The sequence below is a fragment of the Dermacentor silvarum genome, unplaced genomic scaffold (assembly GCF_013339745.2).
Source record: "Dermacentor silvarum isolate Dsil-2018 unplaced genomic scaffold, BIME_Dsil_1.4 Seq239, whole genome shotgun sequence".
Lineage (NCBI taxonomy): Eukaryota > Metazoa > Arthropoda > Arachnida > Ixodida > Ixodidae > Dermacentor > Dermacentor silvarum.
In genome coordinates, this window is record NW_023605913.1 from 94076 (window position 1) to 120001 (window position 25926).

General features: G+C 44.2%; 1 protein-coding gene across 1 annotated transcript in view; it reads left to right on the forward strand.

Annotated features, from left to right (window-relative positions):
• LOC119434772 (regulatory-associated protein of mTOR-like) overlaps window positions 1-24532 on the forward strand; it is a 43481-nt gene extending 18949 nt beyond the window's left edge. The window contains 12 exon segments of the mRNA XM_037701848.2: window positions 626-770; window positions 1901-1972; window positions 4453-4715; window positions 7920-8011; window positions 8955-9054; window positions 9056-9100; window positions 10720-10830; window positions 18040-18148; window positions 20094-20211; window positions 21711-21832; window positions 22329-22427; window positions 24390-24532. Of these exon segments, the coding sequence (XP_037557776.1) occupies window positions 626-770; window positions 1901-1972; window positions 4453-4715; window positions 7920-8011; window positions 8955-9054; window positions 9056-9100; window positions 10720-10830; window positions 18040-18148; window positions 20094-20211; window positions 21711-21832; window positions 22329-22427; window positions 24390-24508 (1395 nt within the window). The 3' untranslated portion in view covers window positions 24509-24532.
• Window positions 24533-25926: the final 1394 nt, after the last annotated feature.

The following is a 25926-nucleotide window of genomic DNA, read 5'->3' on the forward strand; positions in this document are numbered from 1 at the left end:
AAAGGATTTCTTCTGATAACTCTCATAAAGCGTGGGCCCTTTTCAGTCAGTTAGCTGTGTTGGCCAGGACTCCTCTTTTTTGGTAAATAATGTTGCATTCCAATTATGACACATTATTGAGGCCATGGATAAACCAGCATTCTATGTTTTGCAGAACACCAAGTTTATTCTTCTTCCTTAATTTTGCTGCTCTGGTGCTGTACAAGCACGCAAAACAAGGTTTTTTTCATGGGTGATGGGACTTTTAAACATCGATGCATGAATTTTTAATTTCAACGGAGCTTGAGAATTTCGGAGACCTCGCTGATGCAAGTTATAGCTGCTCCTGCATCAAGACTAGCTGTAATTGAAGTCCCATGATGAGTGTATCGAACTGTATTATTGGAATTTCAAGTCGAGTGTTCTTCCAAGCACTTGGTGAGAAGGCTTAGCATGTCGACAAGTTCAAATATGCCACAACTACACTTGCCTTGCTCTGAAGAGAGTGCATGGCCTACTTTAGTGATCAAAATCCACGTTAGGCCTACTATTAAGTTCAAACAAAGGTTGTCTGAAACCAATACTGTCATCCAGCATTCCAACAGCTTTGTGCTTGGTCCCGCCTTTCTCACCTACCCCTACCCAGGAGCTGGTGGTGGCATTGCAGTGGCTTCTCTTCGTGTTCGAGACCCAGTTTGTGGCTGTCGCGTACCAGTACCTCGAGGAAGAGACGTCCAAGGAGGCTGTCCACGCTGCGACCTCGGGTAACCTACTGAGTCCTGCCAGTGCAGGTAGGACTCAAGCTATCAGGCGATCAGCTTACTGGTTGTACTGTATTTGGACTCCTCTAAAGTAATTCCTCGTGAAATATTTCAATCAACCGAGGGAGCAGGCTAGCATTGCAGTACTCAGTGCTAGATAACATCCATGGGGTGAAATGTGTAAAAGGCTGTAAGTAAGGCTTGTGCAGCTGCCAGCAGATTTTTTTTTTTTTTTTTACACTTAGCAGATTGTAAAAAGGCATTATTGTGTTTTGCTTTACCATCATCATGAACAGCAGCTCTTGGGCACATCTTTGCTTGAACTTGCATTATTTTAATACAGTAATACACAGCTAAAATTCCCATCTGGTCATGCATTCTTCATCTACCCATTGTGTGTTGCACATTGTTTAATGGGGATACTTGCCGAAGCGCCGGGCGTTGGGCGAACATAAAGTTTGTCCGAGCCCTTGGACCAAATTCTTTGTTAGCTAGTGGTACGACTGGCCAAGAATGTGCGACTCTTAAGTTGCGTAACAAGAAGGGGAATCAAGGGGCATGATTTTTTGTTAGGTGCAACCATGTGAAGCCAACAGACAGTGAAGCCAAAAAAGGCAAAGGGGAAATAGTCTATGGCTTTAATTGAAATGTAGAAATTATAAGGTTAAGGGAAATGAAAGTGGATAAAATGACAACTTGCCAATGGTGGGTGGTGGAACCCACATCTTCCGTGTTTTGCATACGGTGCTCTAGCAATTGAGCTACGGTTGTTCCCACGTCCACATTCTTGGGTATTTATGTATTTGTACAAGATCTGACCCTGAGAGTGTTAGCCAGTGCCACTCATGACCATGGCGGCGGATATGAAACATCCCTTTAACTGCAGGCGCCACGTAGTATGTGAAGTTAAACGCAGGCAAACTGTTCAATAAATCCTCATATGCTACCTGAAGGCATCAAGGCAGCCACAGTCGAGACCCTCACCTTTACATTTCCTGCTACATCTCATTCAATCTCATTTCTTTTACAAAGCCCAGTGGCCTTGAAAGATACCTGGCCAGTGTTTGCTGAAGTGCAATGACCGAAAGCTGTGGCAACCTTAGACAGCGCCTTGTCTAACCTGTTGCCAGCACGCCTGACTATCTCTTGGTGTTTTTCAGAGACCACACCACTTGGCATGAAGAAGGTGGCATCGCGAGACCGGCTCAAGCTGTTGCCCATCACTGGAAACCGTGAGTGTTTTGAGGGGCTGTGGCACAGTGGATTGCCTGAGTCTCATACATCTATATCAGAATGTAGTAGAACACAGAAGAATGCCCTATTCTTAGAGCATCTTTACGATTGTCGTGTTGACGCCAAAAATATTAGTTTTTTATATATGTGTCTGCTTTAGGGGGGAACTGATTTCAAAAGAATACAATTGCAGTCGCTGACCCGTTTTTCTCATTCTCATCTCATTGAACCAACCAAAGTGCAGCATTTATTTGCAAGCTTGGTTTCTGTAGGAACCGAAAATCCTTGGTTCTGCTGGTTTTTTCATAACTTTTAATAATTGCATACAGTGCAAACAAAATGAGGGGGAGAAACAGGCACATAAAAGGCATGTCGTGAAAGGGAAATATTGTCATCCACCTAAGAGCAGTACAAACCCAGTACGGGTTACTCGGAAAGAAAGCTTTTCAGTCAAAGAAAAGTATTCCTAGTCCGGGGATCAAACCTTGGACCAATGCCTTTCCGAACTGGTCGTACCGTCTGAGCTAATCAGGAGGCTAGCAGATCGGAGACGAAGGCCAAATTAATCGACAACTCGACACGCAGGAACACTGAATATAGAAAATTATTTCTGTGGAAAATTCCTCGCGGACTTCCACGGAACTGATTTTCCAGAGGGCATGTTACTTAGCAACCTAATGAATACAACCCATATGTTGGTCATGAGAAGTTACATGCACTTTGTTAGAGTAATGAGTGCATGAAAGTGAGGCCAAAGTTGGGGTAGTACCGAGGTAAATGTGGGACAATAATTGTGCACAAATAAATAACAAGGTTTAACCCTTTAAGTGCCATGTCTTAGTGTACTTGTCTATCTGGCGATGCACACACCTGGCTGCACACAGAGATAATTCATGAAACTAAAACTTTTGAGACTGGCTGCGCTATCTACTCAAAAGTTGGTTAAACTAAAATTTTTATGGTAGGCATTGTTTTGAGACTACCCAAATGTAGCAATTTGCTACAATGGATGGCCTGCAGTTGACTTCAATTTTCTTCAACTGCTTTCTTTCGAAACCCGGTTGTTTCCATTGTTTTACATTTGGGTGGAAGTCGTTTCCTTTACATCTGCGGATTCCGAACTATTACATCATACATTGTTTTTATACAACAGCATTATCGACTCCAATTGCATTAACTCGTACCGCACCCATTGGGCATGGTTAGCCCTCTATCGATGGTTTGAAACACCGCTTTCGAGACCTTCCGCACCGCTCACGGACATACTGCACTATCGGACGTGAAGGAGGAGAACTATATTTTAGTTTTCTAAGCAGTTCGCTTTTTTCCCACCAAGCGGTGATTTTTAAATGCGCTCCGAAGTTTCGCGATCGTCAAAGCAGAACGCAAAAATGTCTGGCTCCGGAAACGGCGCGCGTGCTTTCAGAGGTCGCAGATATCGCGATTCCGCTGCCTCTGCGGCTGACCTTATCGATACATCGAATAACAGTGAGTCCGAGGACACTGACTTTTTGTCGGACTTTGAGTCTGACAGCGACGACGACACAAACTAGCCCGGAACATCGGCGGCCGCCACCCGGCACGCCCAACTGTAGTGTTTGCAGTCAAATTTTTCTAGCGGAATACCTGTTCAATACCTGTAGCGCATGACAGGGGTAATTGAAGATCACAGGAAGAGGCCTTCGTCCTGCAGTGAACATAAATACAGGCTGATGATGATGATGACCTGTTCAATGAGAAATTCTGATTTTTTCGGAGATAGTGCCTCATAGATGGAAATACATTTTGTGTATCTCATAATTTCCGTAAAATTTTTCTTAGATTCAAGCATGTCTTTACAAACTTCGTTCAGTTTTATGGCACAATCTTGATTTTAACAATTCATATATTTTTTATGACATATATCTCATTAATAAAACCTTTATGCGTGAAAAGCGCATTAATTTTGCTTTCTGTTTATTTATCACATTAAATATTGAGTGCAGTAGTTCCTTCAGAAAGAAACATCTGCCGTAATATACTAAAAACACCCTATTTCCCCACGGTAGGGAAAGAGTTAATGCAACCACTTCAAACAATGCAGAAATTCAAGTACTCTTTGGGAACTCTGATTCAGGGGACTTTGATGTTGCTTGCGAGGTGTCATCAAGGGACAGGGACGAAGAGACGATGTTGCCCGAGGAAAACAAATTTTCCTAATGTAATCATTAATTAGCATAAGTCTTAATTTTTATTTTAGTCTTCAGATTGAAAAAATTGTAATTAGTTCAATAACATATCGCCATTAAATAACAGTTGAATTTAAAGCCTGGTAATGTGTGTTACCTAGACAGAAATCGAGTTTGTTGCACTTCGGGAAAACAACCAATAACGAAACGTTTAAAGTACCTTAATAAAACTTGTTGTTGGGCCAGTTGGTACATGCTTCGTAGGCCCGTAAGCGCGAAATGCCACACCTGATAGAGAATATTGCTTGCAGTGCTGTCGGGTGCCGCCGTGGTGGAGGGTCTGCCAGAGCCCCCGCCCGTGTTACTGGCCCAGCAGCAGCAGCAGCAGGCGCCCGTACAGGAGAAGATGCGGCGTGTCTCTTCCAGCACGTCCATCTGCAGCCTCGGCAGCATCCTGGGCAGCTATGGTAGCGTCTACAGTCAGGTGTGGCGTGCGCTGGTCACCCTGGGCAACGACCCACACCCCGAGGTGGCTGCCATGGCCCGCCTGCTGCTCAAGGCCTACCGTGACAAGGTTAGACCAGGCAGCCAGGCTTTTTTTTTAATTCATTCCAATCAATCATTCAATCAATCAATCAATCAATCATTTCAATCAGTTGTGTCTGTTTTAATAAACAGACAGGGAAGCGGTGGATAAAAGCTGCCATTCAGCAGCTTGACAAGCCTGCAGCCCCCATTACATGGGTTCACAGTGGCACAGACTTGAACACAGAGGCTTGCACCAAAAGTACCAAAATAACTAATATAATAACACAATGTGGAAGCAATTCTACATAATCACTCTACGTTGTCGCATTTACAAAACTCAAAATTGGTCTTGAAAACTGAGTAAGGAGGACATGAAGGCACACAAACAATGCTTACACGTCCTGTTCTTGAATGCCCTGTTTTCAAGAAATATGTAGACTGTCCCACGAACGGGGTCCTCTGTTAATGCGCCAAATGTTTTGAAGTCGTTCCGTCTCCTTCATTTAGATCAGGAAGCCAGAGCACTTTTTTTATGGATCCAGTGTGTCCTTTTTCGCAGTGGTTCTTGTAGGGCGTGAGCTTGCGAAGACTTTGTGTATGTAAGTGGATGACAGTGTTCCTAGCAACCTGTGTATTGTCCCGACAATACCCTGAATGCACCAGATTCAACGCGCAGCTGCTTCCATACGTTTCTCTTGGTCTCGAGCGTTATGTACTATCAGGCTCAGTGTGAGTTGCATCACGGTATACACCTGCCACTTTTTCTTTCACTAAGAAAAATGACACATGCCATTTTTCTTGTAATCTGGGTGCTACTGATGAGGAAAATTAGCAAAGTAAAAAGACATCGCACACAGGAAGTGCTTCTTTTTGTCTTTTCTTTCTGTGTGTGTTGTCATTTTGTTACGCTAATTTTCATCAGCAATGCAAGATCAACTAGCTCAACAATTAATTCTTCTTGAACTGAGGGCTATACTTGAGTGATTGGAATCATGTTTAGTTCACCAATTTTTCGTGTGTTGGCACTGCCATACAGTTTTGGTGCCCCTTCGGTAACAGGCTCTTGTGTTGTAACTAGGAGTGTGCGGTTACTCGAAATTTTTGAATATTATAGAATATTGTGTTTTTAATATGTATTCATATTCGATTTGAAAACTAGGTAGGTATTCGAACATTTTTTAATATTTGATTGAATTTGAATACTTGAAACATATCGAATATATTGCTGGCAGTGCCAGAGCAAACATGGTTCTTAGTGTTTGTTTTTATCTAATCTAAAAAAGTCTGTCTGATGTTGTGCTGAACTTTGCGATAATTTTTTGCTTCTGGCGAAATTTTGCCTGTAAAACACGCTTAGCCACTGGACGTCTAGGCTTTGCAGGAAAGCCAGCCTTCCAGTAGCAAGGCACATGGGTTTGCGAACAGCGAAGGTGAACTCTTTTGCAGGTTCCTCCCCCACTGCTGAGTGACGGCTGGCTCAGGGTCAGAAGCCTCTGAGTTAATAGGCATTTGATGCTATGTAATAAGGCACATGTTGGCGAGAACAGACAGCTAGTGGCAATTACTGAATTTTCCAAGTTAACATGAACCAGATACACATTCTTTTAATATAATGGCTTACTAGTCTAATTGTTGACCATTGACAGTGTAATCGGGAGGTTCCAACATGTTAAAATAACCCAACTTGCTAATAAATGCATGTGCATGTCATTATTCAATATTCAAAGCTAAGTATTCGTATTTGATTTGTATTAAAAAATTTGAATATCGCACACCCCCATTTGTAACACATATTAAGCGTGATAGCACTTTTTAATACCAATCTGTTCAGCCACACCACTGCATTGACTGACCAGATGGCACAGGTCATTTTTATGTTGTCTTAGTCATTCTAGATTTTTTTTTTGCCCCCCCCCCCCCTCTTCCCCCTTCACATATGTTGCCAGGTGGTCGTCTCAGATCTTTTATGCTGAGATTTAACTTCGATCAATACAGTTTAAGCTCGATATAATGAAGTTATGAAAATTGACACTTCATTGCATCGATGTTTCATTGCATTACAGTTTTGTTACCATATATTCTGCTTAAAGGCTGCACTGCTAGATTTGGGCCTAAATATTTGAGGAATGAAACATATTTAAAATTGTCCATGCATGGGCTGCACCCTTTTCCCGAACGTACAGTTGCACCATCTCCATGTGGTATCAGTGTAATAATTTGTTAATGGGACGCTCACCAACTTGAACATTAGCTTAATCCTGGCATATACTGTCTTTAGTTTCCTCCATTTCTTTTACTGTTTTCAAGATCCTGTCACGTATAGGTCTTGTGACAAACTTCACCACACTTGGAAAGCTGTTACTTTCTAATGGTAATTAGTGAAACCGCATTTATGGCATCTTCGAGCAAAGTGTGTAATTGAAGAAAGTAGGTGCTGGGAGAAGAGTGGTGCAACTGTTTTGTTGTCGTTGTTGCTTAAGTCAAAATGCTTCTATTGGTATTGTGTCGCCGGGTGTGCGAGACTAGTGCGAGAGTATTTTTGTTCCACAGACTTTCTCCCTTTTGATTATTTCATGAACCATAATTAGACAGACGGATGTGTTCTGTGATCCCTTTCACTGTGCTTAGCAACATGTTGTCATGATTACAAACAGCTTTGGCCAGAAAGTGACAGAAGATTCTTACAGCACATGTGGTTCTGATTCTTCATGTAGTGGAGACCCAGATGTGTTCAAAGCAGTGTCCCACAATGTGGCCTAGGTTGTATTCGTCATAGTGAGCATGTTGTCATGCGTCAAGGCACCATCAGCATGGTAGGAATAAACTTTCCATGAAATACGTTTGTCCTGGAAATTCTTTCTTTGTTTTTTTATACCTCTGTAATTTAAACAATAGTACAGATTGTCTTAGAAGACTCGGCTAAAGGCAAACATTTGTCTGACTGGGTCATGCCACCCATACAGTAACAGCAGTGTGGCAAAAGAAAAAAGTAAAACAGAGCACATGTTAAACAAAAGTATATATGCATGTTTCTACAAAGTTCACTACAAAATGCTGCGAAAAAAAAAAGGCTTGCCTAATACAGTTTGCTAAGCACATGAAATAAGAAAGAACACACATGTTGCTGAAGGCAGGCATCTTGCGTGCCTTCAGTAACACAAATCTTTGTCAACTTGCTCATATTTCCATCATCCTAAAAACCTATATGAAACATTGTTACAGTCGTAGGTTTACATGCTTGCCTTTCTAGGCGCAGTCAAGCTTTGAAGCCAAGAAGTGCCGGAAAAGCTCTGTATGCCACTCGGAGCCATCATCGCCTTCGGGAAAGATCAGCTACCTGTCGTAAGTTTTCACCAGCGCGTAAAGACCTGACGTGTATAACCATCACTTGCGGGCATAGAATCTTCACGCATCCCGTCTTGTAGCACTTCCAGAAGTCAGACACATGTTACTGGCTTCTCAATTACTTATGTCGTTAGAAGCGCACCCACTCCTTGCTTGTCTGCGGAATTTTCTGGTAGCCGCGTTATAACTGGTATTTTCCGGCGCATAGCTGCACTGTAAGTGGTATTCGTATGCATTGAGTTCAATGGGAGGGTAACGTTAAGAGGCAGGAAGACAGCGATGTGGATTAGATGGCAAACGGGCATAGCCAATATTCTAGTTGACATTAAGAGGGATAAAATGAAGCTGGGCAGGCCATGTAATGCGTAGGGCAGATAACAGGTTGTCTATCATAGTTACAGAATGCGTGCCATGGGAAGGAAAGCGCAGTCGAGGGCCACAAAGAATTAGGGGCTGTGATGAAGTGCAGGCATAGCTTGGAATTGGCTAGCACAAGAAAGGGGTAAGTGGAGATCGCTGGCACAGGCCTTCGTCCTGCATTGGACATAAAAACAGGTTGATAATGATGATGATGAAAGGGTAAAGGGGAGTCGGAGCACACCATGCTATATCTGGAAAGGAGGTGCACACCAGGATGCACCGGCGTTCCGGTTATGTTGTAGGGTTTACAACGTAACCGCAAAGCCGGTGTTTTCCAACTTGGTTAAGCAGCGCAAGAAAACATTCACACAAGCACGAATCATGAAGACAAACACAGGTGCTGAGTTGCAACCAGTTTATTGCTCTAGTGTGCTGCTTAACCAAATCATGGATTACTATCTAGCCCTTCAGTACCTGTTAAGTGTGAACTGTAACCATCTCAGCTGGTGCGAGCCTGTGCCCAGTAAAAACAGGCTGGCTGCCACTGTTGTCTGAGGCTCTGTTCCCACTCGGTGCCCAGAAGTGAGTCTCCTCCACCGACCTCTATGAACCTGAGCCTGCGACCACCGGTGCAGACGCCCACTCGAAGCCACCAGTTCCAGCATACAGCTCACTTCAGTCCGGTCACGCAAGATCTTCGACCGAGGCCCCGATGTGCCTGCACCGGTAAGATATCAGCCACGTTTGGTTGCCGAGTCAGGTTCGTCAATCTGTAGACGTTTGGGGAGCCTTGAAAAATAAAACTTCAACAAAACTTGTTGTCGAAATTGGCCTCCAGTGGTGGGGGCTCATAGGTTTGCTTTAGGAGCTGTGGGAAACAGCAGGAAAAAAAAAACAAAAACAAACGTGAACTGAGACTCTGGTGGATTGAGACTAGACGTGTGTTGTATCTTAGTCTCAATCCATGCCCCCTCTTCAGCCAATGCTGTTTCCGACACCTCTTAAAGGCCAACTGCAACAAAATTTCAGTTTGGCTAAATTTGTTATGAGCAGTATATACCACTAATGCAACCTTGGCAAAGCTGCAGGGCTGGTAACTGCATAGTTTTCTTGTTAGCAGCCTCTAAACAGCACCTAAGCAGATGACGCATACACCTGATGGTTGCCGCTACGACGCAAGTTCCAGTGCACCACCTCTGAGATTTTTCAGTTTGCGCCACGGGCAGCCGTGGGCATCACTTTATCTCTGAGGTCATGCATCACTTCCAGTCAGTGGCAATAATGACGGTTCTTTTTTTTTTTTTTTTCCCAGTTTCAACAGCTATTTTTGCAAGCTTCTTCGTGACACTTCCACTCGTATCTCAAGAGTGAAATTTTGCACGGAGGCTCCTCTAAATCTACACTGTAATCTAGGCTTTTTACTTGGTTCAAAATTTTGTTGCAGTTGGTCTTTATGGGAGTAAAATGTGAGGGATCCATCATGTGGGAATCACGGACTTTCCCCTCTAGCATAAGCTACTAGTATATAGTTAGTGTTGGAGGATTATTGTTGCGATTGCAATTATACAAACACTTGAGGCACATTTGTGCCACCACCGTTAAGCTGTCACAGCATCGACACACATGCGTGGCCTGCGCGTGGAGGGTTCGAAGGTTTGTTGAGACATGCGGTGCGTTTGGCTGCAAATGCAACAAAGCCTAGTGGACCTACTACAGTCACGCTTCACTCAGTCGGCTCTGCTGATTAGCGTTCCTGCAGAGCGTTCCTGCAGAGCATTCCTGCTGAGTGGCTGTGTGCATACCTCACCGGGGTGAATACACTTGGCTGAGCAGAACAAAGGTAGTCTGAGCAGAACAAGGAACAAACGTCAATCTAAATCTGTCTAATCTTTTCTTTGGACACTGACAAATTTTGACGGTATTTATTCAGTGTCAGTCAACCTCGATATAATGAAGTTGTACTTGCAGCAAAAAACTTCGTTATATCGAGAATTTTGTTATATCGAGGTTTCGTTAATTCACTAGAACTAAGATGGGGAAATAAAAATAGTTTGTTACATCGAGGAATTTCGTTATATTGAGGTTTGACTGTAATTGCAATGCACAATCCAGGTGCAATGCCACTGGAGGCTCTCCTCATCACACCAGCGTTCTGAAATTCCTTCAGCGCTGTGCTAGACCATACTATTGCTTCCAATACTTCGCTTTTGGGTGAAACTGACAATTTTTTTTGATAGGATGCAGATTATGAAATGAAAATAGATGTAGGAGGAATAAATAGCATTGGGAGCGGCCATACTGATACAGCCACTCATTGAATTTCTGTTTTGCCTCGCTGTTGGCAGGTGGCAGAGGATGACACGGAAGAGCAGCTCAATGCGCGCATCTCATCGCCCCTGGTGACAACAGGCTTTGTGGACTGGTGCTCCCGATACTTCACCCGTCCACTCAACAAGGTGCGATGGGTTCTCTTTTCGCTGCTTGAATAACAACCCTGTTTGCACAATTGAAACAATGACCCATTTTGTGTTGAGAAGCAGCATGCGTTATATTTAGGCTTGTGTTTTTTAATATACCATAATATTCTATATTTGCTTCAGAAGCTGATATTTATTGTCTGTAATATTCTATATTTGCTTCAGCTTAAATTTCAGTATCCAAAGTTTTCAATGTATTCAAAACGAACGAATATACATATTTTTCCACTTATAATCTGCACCTCCTCAATGTCAACACCTCAGAAAGAAAAAGAAAAAAAATCCATGTGTACAACTCGCAGGATGCACGTTACTGCATAAAACAACGGTCAAACCTTTGTAAAAGCAGCCTCCATTTGGGTATGCACGACTCGTTCACGTCGTAGCTTCGACCAGCGGCTCTGTTCTCCACCTCTTTTGTGATGCTGATAATCTTCTGCTGCGCTATTAAGGACTGCCGTCAAGCGCAGCTCATCATAATCCGTGATCAGGGTTGATAATCCCGGGTGATCAATTCTGGAGTCACTTTCGTGAGATTTCACATGACTCGGCATTGTATGCGTCTCGCATACGGCCGGCAGAGTGTTTTTGGTGCTGTGTGCCAAGCTCTCTATCCTCGCACAGTGGCTAAGAGCGCTGTAAGCTGTCCACTTCGAGCAGTCCATTTCCGAGTCTCATGAAATATTGAAATTGATCACCCGAGAATACTGCCCATGGTGCGCTGGGGCCAAGTGCAGTATTCACTAGCTAAATACACAGCCAAAACACAAAATGGCAACCCAAAAATAGAAGGTTAGTGAGCGGCCATGAAAGGGGGGTGAAGGGAGTTTCAACATGGAGGGGTAGGGAGAGGGTAGGTTTCTCTATGAGATAACGAAACTTCAGATGGCAGAGAACTTTGGCCTAAAGGTGTGGCGTGAAATCACACCTTCAGGTTAAATTTGTACTGCCCTGCTGCCACACCTCAAGGTGAAATTCGCCTTTGACCTGCAGCTTGATTTTACTGTTAAATGAAAAAAAAAATTTTGGTGTGGGTTGTATACGCAGAGATACTCAGGTATAATCAACAGTTTCAGTTTTGGTGAGCAAGTCGCATCGCATGGCTCATAGCCGTTAAAAGGAAACGCAAATTCGTTTACAGTCGCCTACTGATCTTTGCACCTGCTTGATTATTCTAGCATCAATTTCGTGGCACCACCACCTTCTCTATTGAATCGATGTATAACCTTAACTTATGTTTCAGATGCTGCAAGGTGTCTGGCTCGATATTTTGAACATTTTTCTAGCGTGATATCATTAAGAATGGTGCCCGTGAGGATAGTGCCATTCAGATTGTATCCCGCAATGTTTATAGAACCAAGGTCAGTTGCAAAACTCTCCATCCTCGCCTAACCTCTCGCGCAGCACGCGTGACTTCTGGTCGGAGGGCACTGGTGCTGCAACAGGCTTTCGTTAGCAGACGACAGGGCGTGCAATACTGGCAGTGCCAGCGCTGTCACGAGCAGCTGTTCAGGAATTACAGGATTGTTTACTTCGCGAAGTGTAATGCTACTGGGATGTCTCTTTGAGGAACCGTCGCAACACAAATTTGAGTAATATTTAGCGATTTGGAAGCAAGAGCTAGACGTGGCAAGGCCATGTCACTGAAATGATACTTTTCCACAGCACGTGCAGGAAATGACAATGTATAATGGCAAAAGGGCAAAACTTTGAAGTTTCTGCATGGAATTATTAGTGCTCAAGCTATACAGCTTACTCCCAGGACGTCATGACAGCACCAGCACTGTTGCAAGCAGCATCTGTTCAAGGAATAATTATTTCATGCGGACTGTCTTACTAAACCTTTAATAGAGTAGCACTGAACGTGACATTTTTACTTTTCATTTCTTGCCTTAAATAAAGGTTCTCGACCTCGGAACTGCAAACAAAATGCTGGCAAGCCTCAAGGCACCCTAAATAAATTACTATATAGTACCTTTTCTATGAATCAGTTTCGGTCTCTTCTCGGCAGATGTATGTGTCAGGGTGTCATGACACCTTGGCGGACCGTGGGAGCAGAATGTTGTGACATTTAAGCACTCACTCTTATTCGCTAGATCGTCTGCCATGCTGCTACTCGTTGTGTGGTACGATGTAGCAGCATAGCAGATGACCTAGCGAGCCAGAGCGAGTGTCAAAGTGCTGCAATGTCCTGCTGTCACAAAGCATGTCCGTCAGTTACTTGCAGATCTAAATACAGTCAACGACCGTTTTTTTGGATGGCTGATTTTTTGGACATGCCCAATTATTCGTACGCCTTTCGTGACACCGCCACGTGCCCCATAGAGCCAATGTATAAAATTTTGGAAATTTCAGACGCTGAAACCCTTTGCCGTCCTATTTTCCTAACTTTTTGCCATTGACCACAGGTCCGAAACAATAATTGAAGCCACCACCGCCTCCATCTCGATTATCTGCATCGAACCAGCACTCTCACATGCCGATCCGCTAGCAGCCGTAGCCACCGTAACAACGCTAGTCCTAGCTGCTTCGGAAATTTGCTACCAAGCCTCCTGCTGCTTGGTGCTGTGCTTTTCATTAAAAAAAAAGTTGCAGTTTCGCCCAAAAGGCGAAGCATAGATTGCGATAGCAAATTAGTAGACGGCTGTATCAGGAAAGGATAGCAGTTTTATCGGCCGTATAAACTTGTAAACATAGGCATACTAACTAAATTAATAAGCCATGGTGTCATGCGTGCACCAGCAAACATGAGCACATCTCACTTCGATGACCGATGGAAACTCGCTCTCAAAACGCTGGAGAGAGGAAGCACGGCAGCAGCAGCGAGCGAATTGACCTTCGTGATGCGTCTCGCATCAATGTGAACTAAGCTGGGAAAACACAGCACACGGGCGGACTGTGTCCCTGTCACAGATAGATTTCAAGACACAGTGGCCTGGGTGGGCTCGCGTGGCGGTGACGATTTTATCGCCCGTGGACTTTGTCCTACGGAACCTCATGGCAACGGCGACGCCGATGGCAGAAATGCGCTTGGAGTGGCCATTTAATTGCTATCGCAATAAAATTTGCCATCAGCTTTGAAATGAAAAGCACGACAAGGGTCAAACATCATATTGCCGGTTTTCAAAAGTAGGCCGCAAGACAGCAATACGTGGTGAAGCATAAGCATGTCAAGCATACGATAGAAGCCTACAGGACACTAGTATATTAACTATAATCGTGCACCGGCCGTACTGGATAGGCCTTCTGGTAGGCGAGCTATTTCGGACGTTCCTCTGCTGATTTGATCCCTGGGGGGCAGTAAAGGGCATGCATTCATTTTATCTGACTGCTCGATTTTCGTAACATTTTTGCGGCCCCTAGGGAGTCTGAAAAATCAGACTGTAACGTGATTTATTCACATGTAAACGTCAATGAATGCGAGAAACGTCAGGCGAACGTCAAGAAGCGGCGAGGTGACTAGCAGTCAAAATCCGGGCAAGCGCAAGCTCTTCTTCATTACAAGACGTTGACTGTAGTGCTTATTCTTGACATGCCATTTGCGAAATAAGCCAGCACAGTTACATGCTTACTTTGTTAAAAAAATTGCAGCAGCACCAACTACTGTGGTAGCATTTTCACATCTCATTGACACTACTGTCTTGCCTAGGAGCCATTGACGCACCCACAAATTGAATACTATAGTGATGCACACCTATGTTCCATCAGCCTTTGCTACAAATGTTGTCTTAAAAGGTATCGTAATCGCTCTGGTGTCCATTCTGGAACCATAACAGCACTTACTAGGCAGAAGTGGTTTGTACTGATTGGGCACATTTTCTCATAGTGCAGTAAAAGGCAAACAATTTATAGTAAATTTCTTCAATTTCAGATTGATTCATAGAATCTATGATGGGTCATATTCTCTCATGCAAAATTTAACAAATAACTTTAACATCTGGTGTGCTCTCACACAAACAATTGAATCAGCTCGCTCTGTGGCCTCAAAAGTGCAGTGCAATGTGCTGGGATTTCTTGGCACCAGTACACTAATTTGTGGTTTCCAAAACTATAAGATTTGACCATACTTGCTCGACACTGATGCTATACTGTGCATGACAGCTATGTCAACGCAAATTGGGGCATTGAGGCTTAGGCAGGCTGTTACCATGACAAAAGTGGAGCGGCATCCTTCTCCGAGCTGCTTGGCTCGTTGCGCTGAGGAGGGGTGCTGCAGTGCATGTAGCTCATCTTGAATTCTTTTCGTATGTATGTGAATAGAAAAATGTGAAAGCCAGAATAAATGATATTGGTTGCCAACAAACATTGCCGGCAAAACAACTGTGAGATTGCTTAAAGGGGCATGTTTCAACAGGGAGCACAACGGGCACAGAATCACACGGTGCTGTCAGTACACTGGGCAATATTACTACTATTACTACAATATGCCCATGTAACAATGGGCAATATTACTAATTTTCCTTAGTGTGCAGAAGCGGCGAATATAAAAGGGATAATACAGGCGTAAGCGATTGCTCCTGTCTTATCCCTTTTGTGTCCGTCGCTTCTGTGTGCTACAGAAAGTTTGATTATGGAATACCAACTAGCTCAGCCTCTCGCATTGTGAGGCCATTATTATCGATGTGGTCTGGTGGGCATTGCATGGGATGCCCAGCCTTCTCAAGTGCAACAGTAGCAATTCTAAAATGCTGCATGAGGTTAGAGTCTGTCAAGACTATGACTCTAGGTTCTGCAACCTTCTGGAATAAATGTTCCTCTACAAGGAGCACCTGAAATAACTACATAGCATGTGCTCGTGCAACAGTGTTCTGCACTTCCTTTCCTGAGTTTTCTTTTGGATAGTTGGACAATCTGCTTGATTCGAACATTTCTCATGGCACTACAGGTTTGTAATGAATGAAGTGTTGTTTCACTTGCTAATGCTGCTGGGTGAACTCAACAGCTGTGGGTAGCCAGGCTGTGCCACGGCTGTAGACTTGTAGTTTGAGCCAACATTACTAGAACCAGCTTAGTTTCACAGCTCCACCAGAAAACTTATCCCAAGTGGCAGTCGTTCGAACTAGCAGCGCTGATGTTGCAACTTGATTCACGACTCCTGTGTTATCTGCTACAGAAAGCGAGTGGTGTGAGCTGCGAAAGTACACTTAATATCAAATAGATTACCATTCTTCGAAACCGCAGGGTGGCAACTGTGCTGCAGGTACTCTCAGAGGTGATATGCGTGCCATTAAGATTAAACAATGGCCACTGATCCCAAGTACCACTCCTGTTATCAGTTAGCATGTGTGCATGCAAATGAAGACCTGCTATTTGCTTTACAGCGTAGCTAACTGCCAATGGCAGTGACATTTGCTGCTAGGAGTAGTTTGTGGCAGCCAGTTAGTGGCACGAGTAACGAGTGAGGACACCTGGATGCGACTGGGCGCATCCAAGTGACGAAGGGATTGGAGTGATGTGACGGGAACTGATGAGAAGATAGTTTTAGCTCTGCGTCTAACACTCCATACCGCTCACAGTTTGTGCACTCAAGCATTCCATGGGACCAACCCAGTAACATTGTACTGCCGCATCAATTATACGTTTTCTATAAGCGCTTATCGCAAAGATGGGAGCGCTGTGCTGTCGGTTTAGGTGCGAAAGAACTTAGCCATACAAATGCATCATTGCGTTACGCTCATTCGGCTGGCCAGCGGACTACCGACCATGCTTCCCGCTTGTGGTGTAGCAGACAACGCTTGAGTTGTGAATCAGGTTGGGACTGCAGCACCGACGTCGTTACAGCATCCGCCACTCGGGACACACCGCTCCGCTGGAGGGTATAAGGTGCTGTGAAACCGAGCTGTTTCTAGTAACATTGGTTTGAGCAATGTGCAAACGTACCGACCTCTCGTGTAGAGCGTGGCTGGAGTGCCGCAGTGTGGTGGGAACAGCTGTTGTTGCTCTCTGTGCAGATTTTGGATGTGCCCCAGCTGGGAGCTGGGGACTCCTTGACCGCTAGGGAGTCCCCCTGGTGCCAAGTGGTACTGCCTCTATCTCTTTCTCTCTCTTTTCTGCTTGCCTGTTTCTCTGCATGATGTCCAGTGGCTGTCGCAAAGCTTCCTTGTTCTTCTCAAGAATGCACCTTCTGTCTTAAGGAAGCTACCTGTGCTGGCTTGCCAAAATTAGCAGATCAACCAGCAGGAATGATGCATGCCTACTTGTTGCAGGGGCCACAGAAGGGGCCGCTTCGGCTATAGTGGTATTTCAGCTGCACCAACATTGGTCTTCACATGCATGCGCATGCTTCATGAAAATTGGAGTTCGTAATCAGCCTGGGCTTATTTTTAGCCCATGCTTTCTAATTGTAATTAACCCTAGCTTTCTTTTTGTGAAGAAGAAAGAACTAAACTTCGAACTTCATACATTAAGGGGTGGCTGTCTGTGATTGTTGGGGTTGTGCTGGACTGCTTGAGAACACCTGTAAATCTCGGGGCATCACCGCGGTTGCTCATGTGCAAGTTGAATTGAAGCCAGTTTAGATCTTGTTTTTCATAGTGTGGATATGGAGACATGGTACCCACCGCAATTGCTTGGTGGCTATGGTGTGGCGCAGCTGATCTCAAGGTTGTGGGTTCGATCCAGTCCATGGCAGCCGTGTTTCAGTGGGGGCAAAATGCAAAAAGATAGTCATGTATACTTATATCTACATGCCACTTTCAAGAAACTCGTGTGGTCAAATCAAAATTAATCCTGAGCCCCCTCTCTAAGGCGTGCCTCATAACCATATTGTGGTTTTGCAGGTAAAACCCCAGAACCTAATGTAATCTGTAATGGAGACATGGTGCAAGTGTACTAATAGGCATTACAGAGAATTTATAAAATTATTTGTCATCTTTTTAATGTAAAGTATTGGAATTTTCTTTGGATACATGCAGCGTATACTTTTCAACTTCCTAAAAAAAAAGTCCACTTCATTTGAATGTTCACATTTGACTGCACTCGTGATTTATCCTTTAAGCTGGAAACAGGTTTGACCATCATGTTTTAGCACTAGGTCTAACAGAAAATTTCTCCAAGCCCAGTTGGAGGTAAAAGGTGAGTAGCTTGGATTTGTAGTTGTGTACCGACACCATCTGGTAATAGAGTGAAGACAAGGCTGGTCTGGGCTCTGATTGAACACTGTATTCGTCTTCCTTGCAATGAAAGCAGGTTTCACAGGCCTCCGACTCTGAAAGCATGGAGCACCAACAGCGGGAGTGGAGGTTTCTGCGTAATGCACGGATAAGGGCGGCTGCGCAGGCTGAACGTCGGAAAACCGGTGAGCACTGTTCAGGCAGATGCTTGGGTTGGTGTTGCAGGATGTGTGCAGTGTCCCATAAGTTGTTGATATCTGACAATTCTGACAATTGACGTCTGGAAGAAGACATCTGTGTGTTCTGCCTTTCTACTTAGCGTGACTATAAGTACTGACAACAGAGTTTAAGATATGATGTATCCATAGCTTTGATTACGTCTTCCTTCCGCCTTTACCATCATTCATGTGGCACATGACAAGTCATCATCAGCCTGTATTTATGTCCACTGAAGGACGAATATAAACATATATCCCTGTGATATATGTTTATATTGTGTGTATGTTGTGTTCCTGAAATATAGTTGGAAGTCCACACCTGTCCTGTTTATGTATTCCTTCTCTGTCTGTGTTTTTTTGCATGTTGCCCTGCCTATACTACATGATAAACCAACTGGCCCAAACCAATGTTTTATTTTAACTGTTTACACCCAAAGTTCGGAAGTATTGCTGTGTCACATGTAATAGCTAGCTGTCAAGTGCAAGCTGAATGGCTCACTCAATTCAACTGCTTTTCTGCATTATGAATACAGCTAAACCTCGATATAACGAAATTCAGTATAACAAAATGCACAATATAATGAAGTATTTAACTTAATATAACTTCTTGTCCATAGATCACCATGCATTTAGAACCTCAATATAACAAAGTGTGTTTATACACGATTTCAGTATATAGCGAAATTTCACTGCGAACGCAGATGTTCTAATGGTTGAATTACAAGTTGATGGATTGCCACAACCGCTGTGTATGAAACCACAGTCGCAGTCGGCACGATCACGGATGGTGACTACATGGTTCTGAGAGGCCCAACTTGCACTCCGAGTCAAAATGAAACTACTGTTAGATGCAGCCGATGTGGGCGGAATCTTGGTCGCCATCGCATCGATGCGATCACGGATGACGACTATGCAGTTCTAAAGGCACGTGCAATGCGGTATCATGCACAGCGGCAAATGCAAGAATAAGGACTATAAAGACAAACACGAAGCGTTCTGGCGTTTCTGTTGTTTTCCGCTGATGAATGGCGTTGCGGACTCCTCCGCTTCGTTTTGGTTGGACCCTAGTGCTGCTTTTGCTCCTTTTCATCGCGCATTGTGGCGCTCCGAGGTTTGTCCGAATTAACGAGAGTTTGATGCCATTAAATATTGCATAAGCCTGCCGGCACCAGAGGACCAGTCTGAATTATCCAATTTTCCAAATTAACGGGGCTCGAATTAATGAGGCTTTACTATATTGTCGAGTCTACTTGTGGGAGGAGTAGATGACGATCGAGAATATGCCACAGAAGAACCTGGACACAGATGTGAGACGCACTCCCAATGCCAACCACCTGGAAATCTACGGCTCATATTTCACAAAAGTAGGGTTACACATTTTACTATGTATGCTGGCAGCTTATATTTCAAAAATTTGTTAATTTGTAAAATTTGGCAATTTGCAGGACCCAGTTTTCAAAGCCTTTACATATATGCCTGCTTTGCTTCTGGTTTGCAAGGCACGGATGTGACCTATGCACTTTCTGGGGCCTTTGCTATGGCGAGTCATATCAATGTTACAGTTTGGTGTAGAGTGCACTAAGACACCCCAGCAGTAATATGGTACATGAGGAAGATTGCGTTCATACAGTGAACCAGAATATGCGATTCCTTGAGAAATTTTAGCCACTTTGTGCTCATTGGCTTTGTGGCACATATGACGGTGCTGTTAAGAAATCCAGGTATTCGAGTGCGTCTACAAAATTGGTTGGTGGCTGAATCCTGGATCACAAAAATGGCCTTTTCTACCAGATCTGGCACAGTTAGCCACATTTTGAGCGTGATTTCTATGTAGGGTTCCATCACGCACATTGCAAAAATTTCGTCTAAGGTACACAAGGGCTAACTCGAAGGTGTGTGTATGTGTGTGCAGCAACTGGAGCGCGCCTGGACGAGCAGGTGTTCTACAGCCGGTGCCCCAGCGTTCCTACCTGCCTAGCCTTTCACCCACACGAAGCAGAGCTCTGTGTTGCCAATAGGGATTCCTATAGGTAGGCATCTCATTCTGCGAACCCACATTCCATGGATGACCCCGTTGAAGCGCTTGTTTCAAGTAGTCATGTAGCATCGTCTGCTACAAGGGGTGCCATTGGAAGCGAAGAAAGAAGAGGTTGAGAGGAGTGCACATGCCACGGAGCATGCACACGAGAAAGGAATAAAGCACATAATGAGCTGACATGCTGTGGTTCCAAAAGCCTTGTCCGTCCCCTATGACTAAGCCTGCTCTTTCGTATGAAAAGGCCCGCGTCTTTACAGACCCCATGCTCGGCACAGCCATTTTCCTGCATGGACGCTATCTTAATCCCTTAATTTTCTCCCTACCAATATGTCCCCAACAACGGAACCCCAAGTGGGGATCAACCTACTTTTGAACCATATTACAGTTTACATATAAACAGATGAGGCAGAATAATGCACAGCAAATTAAACATAACATAAAATGATATTGTTTAAGCTGGAACAGAACTCTTGAATACATTTGCTCTGTCAAGGAAGTGGCATTTCTCTTTAGAAAGAGTAATGAACGGCGTGCTGACGCTCTTGTTACTCTGTAGCAGGATTCTTCCCTCTTCAGCAATGAGCTGCGTGACTTCATCTTCAGTCTTCTGCGCTATTCCTGTGTTTTGAAAGAGTGGCTCGCATCCGCACTCTCTGCAGTGTATTCCTAAATCTGCTTTCAAGAGTTCCATAAAAATGGCTGTTACACGTTTGCTGTACATGTTATACTGTACATGCCAAGATTGCGGTGTGTTGTTTCTAGCATGAAAGTTCTTCTTCTTTCTGGGGTTTTACGTGCCAAAACCAGTTCTGATTATGAAGCACGCCGTAGTGGAGGGCTCTGGATTAATTTTGACCACCTGGGGTTCTTTACCGTGCACTACAACGCAAGCACACGGGCGTTTTTGCATTTCGCCTCCATCGAAATGCGGCCGCCTAGCTACACATGATCAAAGCACACACTAGACTAAAGCAACAAAGGCAACATTGCAACCCCAGCATATCAATTGCAGCCCAGCGTTGCGTTCTCCTGTTTGCATCTTGTCACCTGCAGCCTCATTTCCCAGGAATGTCAAGGAATCTGCAAATTCTTTTGCAGCTCTTGTTGTGACTGCGGTACCACACGACTGTCAGCTGCTAAGCATGGTCCCGTGTGGTTGAGTCCCAGTTGCAACAACCACATTCTAGCCTGTTTATTGAAAGTGCAGTTAAAGGGCCCTAAGCAAGCAAAAGTAAACTGGACCATGCTTTATAGCCACTCTTTTATTTTTCCCATCTTATTGTCTTTCATCATTGGTTTGCAAGCCACTGCACCTCTTTTGGGCCTGTCATTGGATGCTTGGCACGACACAAATAGCATTGCAGGGAAAGAACCTTTCCCAAATACTATAGTCCTTTGCCCTTCACGTTCTGGGTAGCCTAGGTGTAGCTTTTGGACATCAAGTGAGCAATCATTGAGCCCTCTCAAATACCTTGTGGTTGCTTCGTGCAGTCTCTGGGATGATCACGGGAACCTTCAGAGCTGCCACATGAACGAGAATCCCGCACAGACGCGCATCACGGCTATGACCTACCTAAATGCACATGATTTACCACTGCTGCTTCTGGGATCAGGTATGCCGGCTTTTTATTATCGTCATCATTAACTTAAAACAAATTGTGTGAAATCTTGTATAGGCCTAAAGATTTTGCTCTGCATTGAAGTAATAACAAAATAAACTGTCAGACAGTTGTCAAGAAACTTGGCCAGCACATTCATCAGAAACCTGCAGTGGCCAAAGCAGCCTATCTGTGATATAGTTTTCTAGCCATCAGCTTGTATGCTTGACTCTTGCATGACCGTGATTTGTGCTGACTTGGCATTACTGATGACAGTCTGTATCTCACATGCTTGCTGGAGCTCGGCGTATTGTGGTAGTACTCGGTTTAGAATTTCATATTAATGTCATCACCTTTGCAGCCAAGGAATGCACAGATGCGTCATAGTAGCATTCAGATTGAGTACTACAGCTACTTGAGCAGGTCCCACTAAATTTGTATTGCAGCAAGACAAACAATGTACTATGATGTACTACCTGCTTTGACAGTGCAGTTCACCTTGACTTGACAGATGATGGAGCTGTTCGTGTCTGGCGGAACTACAGCTTGTCCAACCGTGAACTGGTGGCAGCCTTCCAAGCCCTTGGAGACGTTCCGATGACAGCAAGAGGTGAGCACGGCCGTTCACCTCTGCCATGCTGCTCTTGACAGGGCTTGCTCCATATTCCAAGGGAGGCATTGGTGTTATCTACTAACTCGCTTTTAAAAACGTACTCAGTTACATTTTTTACTTTTAATTTTTTTGTGCTTTTTTGCCTAGACCTTGAAATATTAAGCAGAATGCTGGCTAGTGTCAGAGAGCCTTTAATAATTTAGTGTAATAGCTCTTCTATGAACTAGTTTCAATTCCATTTCCCAGTTGGTGCATGTGTCGTTAAACCATGCTGCAGAAGGTGATCACAAAGTGGCAGTGTTACCATTTTAGCTATTTTGTTGCTAGATTTAGTGATTTATTGGCTTAGTGAAAAATTTTTCAGTTTAGTGACCAGTGACTTTCTTTAGCGACGTGACGGAACAATGCTGCCGCCGTGACCTCAGAGATAGCATTGGTGTGCGCGCCTGTGCTATAGTACTGTTGTACACTGTACGCCGGTCGCATCCTCGTTGTGATTGGACTGGAGCAGTGGTCGCACAGGTCGCGCTTCCGTGCTTCGGAACTTCGTATGCACCCTCATTTTACTGCGGCCAGGTTTGAAGTGTGCATTGTAATAGTATGGCACTTTTGAAAATGTTCATTGTATCTGGACACAGTTCAAATAGGCAGGGTTGGGAAATCGTAAGTGCAGTGAAATCTGGTCGTCATAACCGATAATTCATTACATCTGGGATTGTTATAAGTGTGGTAAATTATTTAAGACGTTTGAGGCTTTTCAGTATTTTTTCTAGGTTTTCAAGTTCGAGGACCTTTAAGCAAAAAATGAAGTCGAAAATGTCATGTCAGTTCTGCTCCCCCTGCAGCTTTTCTATTTTTTTTAGTGACTTCAGCGGTAAGGGCAGTGTGTAACTCCACCTACATAATAGGTGGAGTCACACTTAAAATAAAAATGACTCAAACAACGCCCGGAAGGCACTTACAAAACTCAAAGCACTTTTGAAAAAGTGAACGCACAGAATACTTTTTATACAACCGACAACTGTCTTTTTTTTACGCAAGGCATACCAAGGCTTAAAAAGAAAATAGAAAGTTGCAACTCTACTTTCATCTGTGAGTAAAAAGAATTAAAAAAAAGAAAAGGAAGTTAGGAAAAAAGCTTACGCAATTTCCAAGTGTGACAAGCGTTCTTTGAATAACAGTAGATTGCTAATCTGTACAATGTCATTTGACATTGAATTGCAATACTTGGTGGTATGGATAAAGAATAAGCAAATGTGAATGTGCGTGGGTACAAAACTTATGATCCATTCTCACTGTGATTAAAGAAGTGGCAGCGGAGTGTAACGGTAAGTATTTGGTGATCACGGTTTTAGTGATACCAGACATTATACTCAGTTGGCAGTTTGCCCTTGTTTTATCCAGCTCGCCTTGTGCGTCTATTTGCACAGTCGTAAATGTTAATGTAGTTCTGTACCTCTTGCCAAGTCAGTGCATGAATGGTGCATCCATGGCTGAACCCTGATTGCCTTGATCGTGTGCAACAGTCATGAATGCTGCAACACTCCATTTGTCAAGAACCGCACGCGCGAGAATGTACAAAATCCTCATTCATGCTTTACAAGGCAAATTTTGAGCAATTCGTGATTTGAACTAGAGCAGCATCGATAGCCAACAGGGCTATAGTAGAGCCCATGCGACAGACAATGGACTTGCGAAGGTGATGTGCAGTTGTCACAGTCATTCATGCAATATGCATGTCCTGCATGTGCAGGAGCAGTCAGCAGTTGTAGTGGTATGTAACAATGACTATTGCTTTGCGTTAGCCATTGTTTCCATATGTTCATGTTACCAGCAGTTCCTCTCCATTGAAATGCGTGCCTAAGAGACGGGACCTCAAAGCCAATTCACGTGTCCACCAGTTTGAACCGTGATGACTACAATGTTTGCTTTGCACCATAGACAAGTGTTTCTCTGCAGGATCTGGCATGGTGCTGGATTGGGATCAAGAGACAACAACGCTGATCACGTCTGGTGATGTCAAGGTCATTCGTGTCTGGGATACCAACCAGGAAAAAAAAGTGCTGGTGAGTTCTTAAGCTTGAGACCTGACTGTGTGCACATACAGTTTCGCCACATGCAAGGCAGTGCTCATTGTGGAAGGTTACTCAACATGACTGAATTACTCCATTGTTGATATGATACTAGCACTAGAGAACGTTTGTGAAGACTTTTTCTCGGTGCCTCACATCAGTGGAATAATGTCTACTTGAAATTTCACAATGGTTGATGCAACACAGGCACTTCACTTATTACGTAGCCTGATGTGAGTTGCTTGAAGACACAGTAGGCTTTCGTGCATTCGACTCCGGTTGATTTGATTTTTTGGTTGATTCGATCCCAACCCAAGGTCCCAGCCGGCGCTCATGCGCCTCATCCAGCGATCTCCAATTAACCCCGTCTTGCGCTAGCTGGTTCCAAGTTGCGCATGCAAATTTCCTAATTTCATCACCCCTCCTAATTTTCTGCTGCCCTCGACTTCGCTTCCCTTCCCTAGGCACCTATTCTGTAACTTTAATGGTCCACCGGTTATCTGCCCTGCGCATTACATGGCCTGCCCGGCTCCGTTCTTTTCTCTTAATGTCAACTAGAATACCGGCTATCCCCATTAGCTCTCTGAGCTGCACCACTTTCTTCCTGTCTCTTAACGTTATGCCTGACATTTTTCGTTCTATTGCTTTTTGCACAGTCCTCAACATGTTCTCGAGCTTCTTTGTTAAACTCAAAGTTTCTGCCCCATGTGTTAGCACCGGTAGAATGCAATGATTGTACACTTTTTTTTTTTTCCAATGACAGTGGTAAGCTCCCAGTCAGGATTTATTAATGCCTGCCGCATGCACTCCAACCCATTTTTATTTTTCTGTAAATTTCCTTCTCATGATCAGGGTCCTCCATGAGCAGTTGACCTAGATAAATGTACTCTGTTACAGTCTCTAGAGGCTGACTGGTGATCATGAATTCTTGTTCCCTTGCCAGCCTGTTGAACATTACCTTTGTCTTCTACATATTAATCTCCAATCCTGCTCTTGTTCTGGTCTTCAATCATTTGTTGCAGTTCATCCCCCCCCCCCCCCTCGCTCCCTCCCATACCCTCACAGCTTTTCGCGCGATGGAAGTCGCGTTTGCTCTTCATAAAGGCATGTGTCCCCTGCGTGCTTTCACTCGCACATACGGCGCGCCACGACGAATTTATCGCCCTTTGACTCATGCTCCTCCTCAGCATCGCCCTCGTTGATCTCCTCTCCCATCGGTGGGCGCGCGTCGTTGAGAAGCGTGCTCGCTTCGTGTCGGCGAGATTTTCCTGGGAAGCCGCATTATAACCGGTATTTCGTCTCACGCGGCTGCACTGTAAGCGGTCTGCGTATACATGGAGTGCTATGGGAAAATTAACGGGAGTCTGAAAAGGCCGTACTATATCCCGTACTGCACTATAAGCAGTTACGTTATAAGTGGTCTA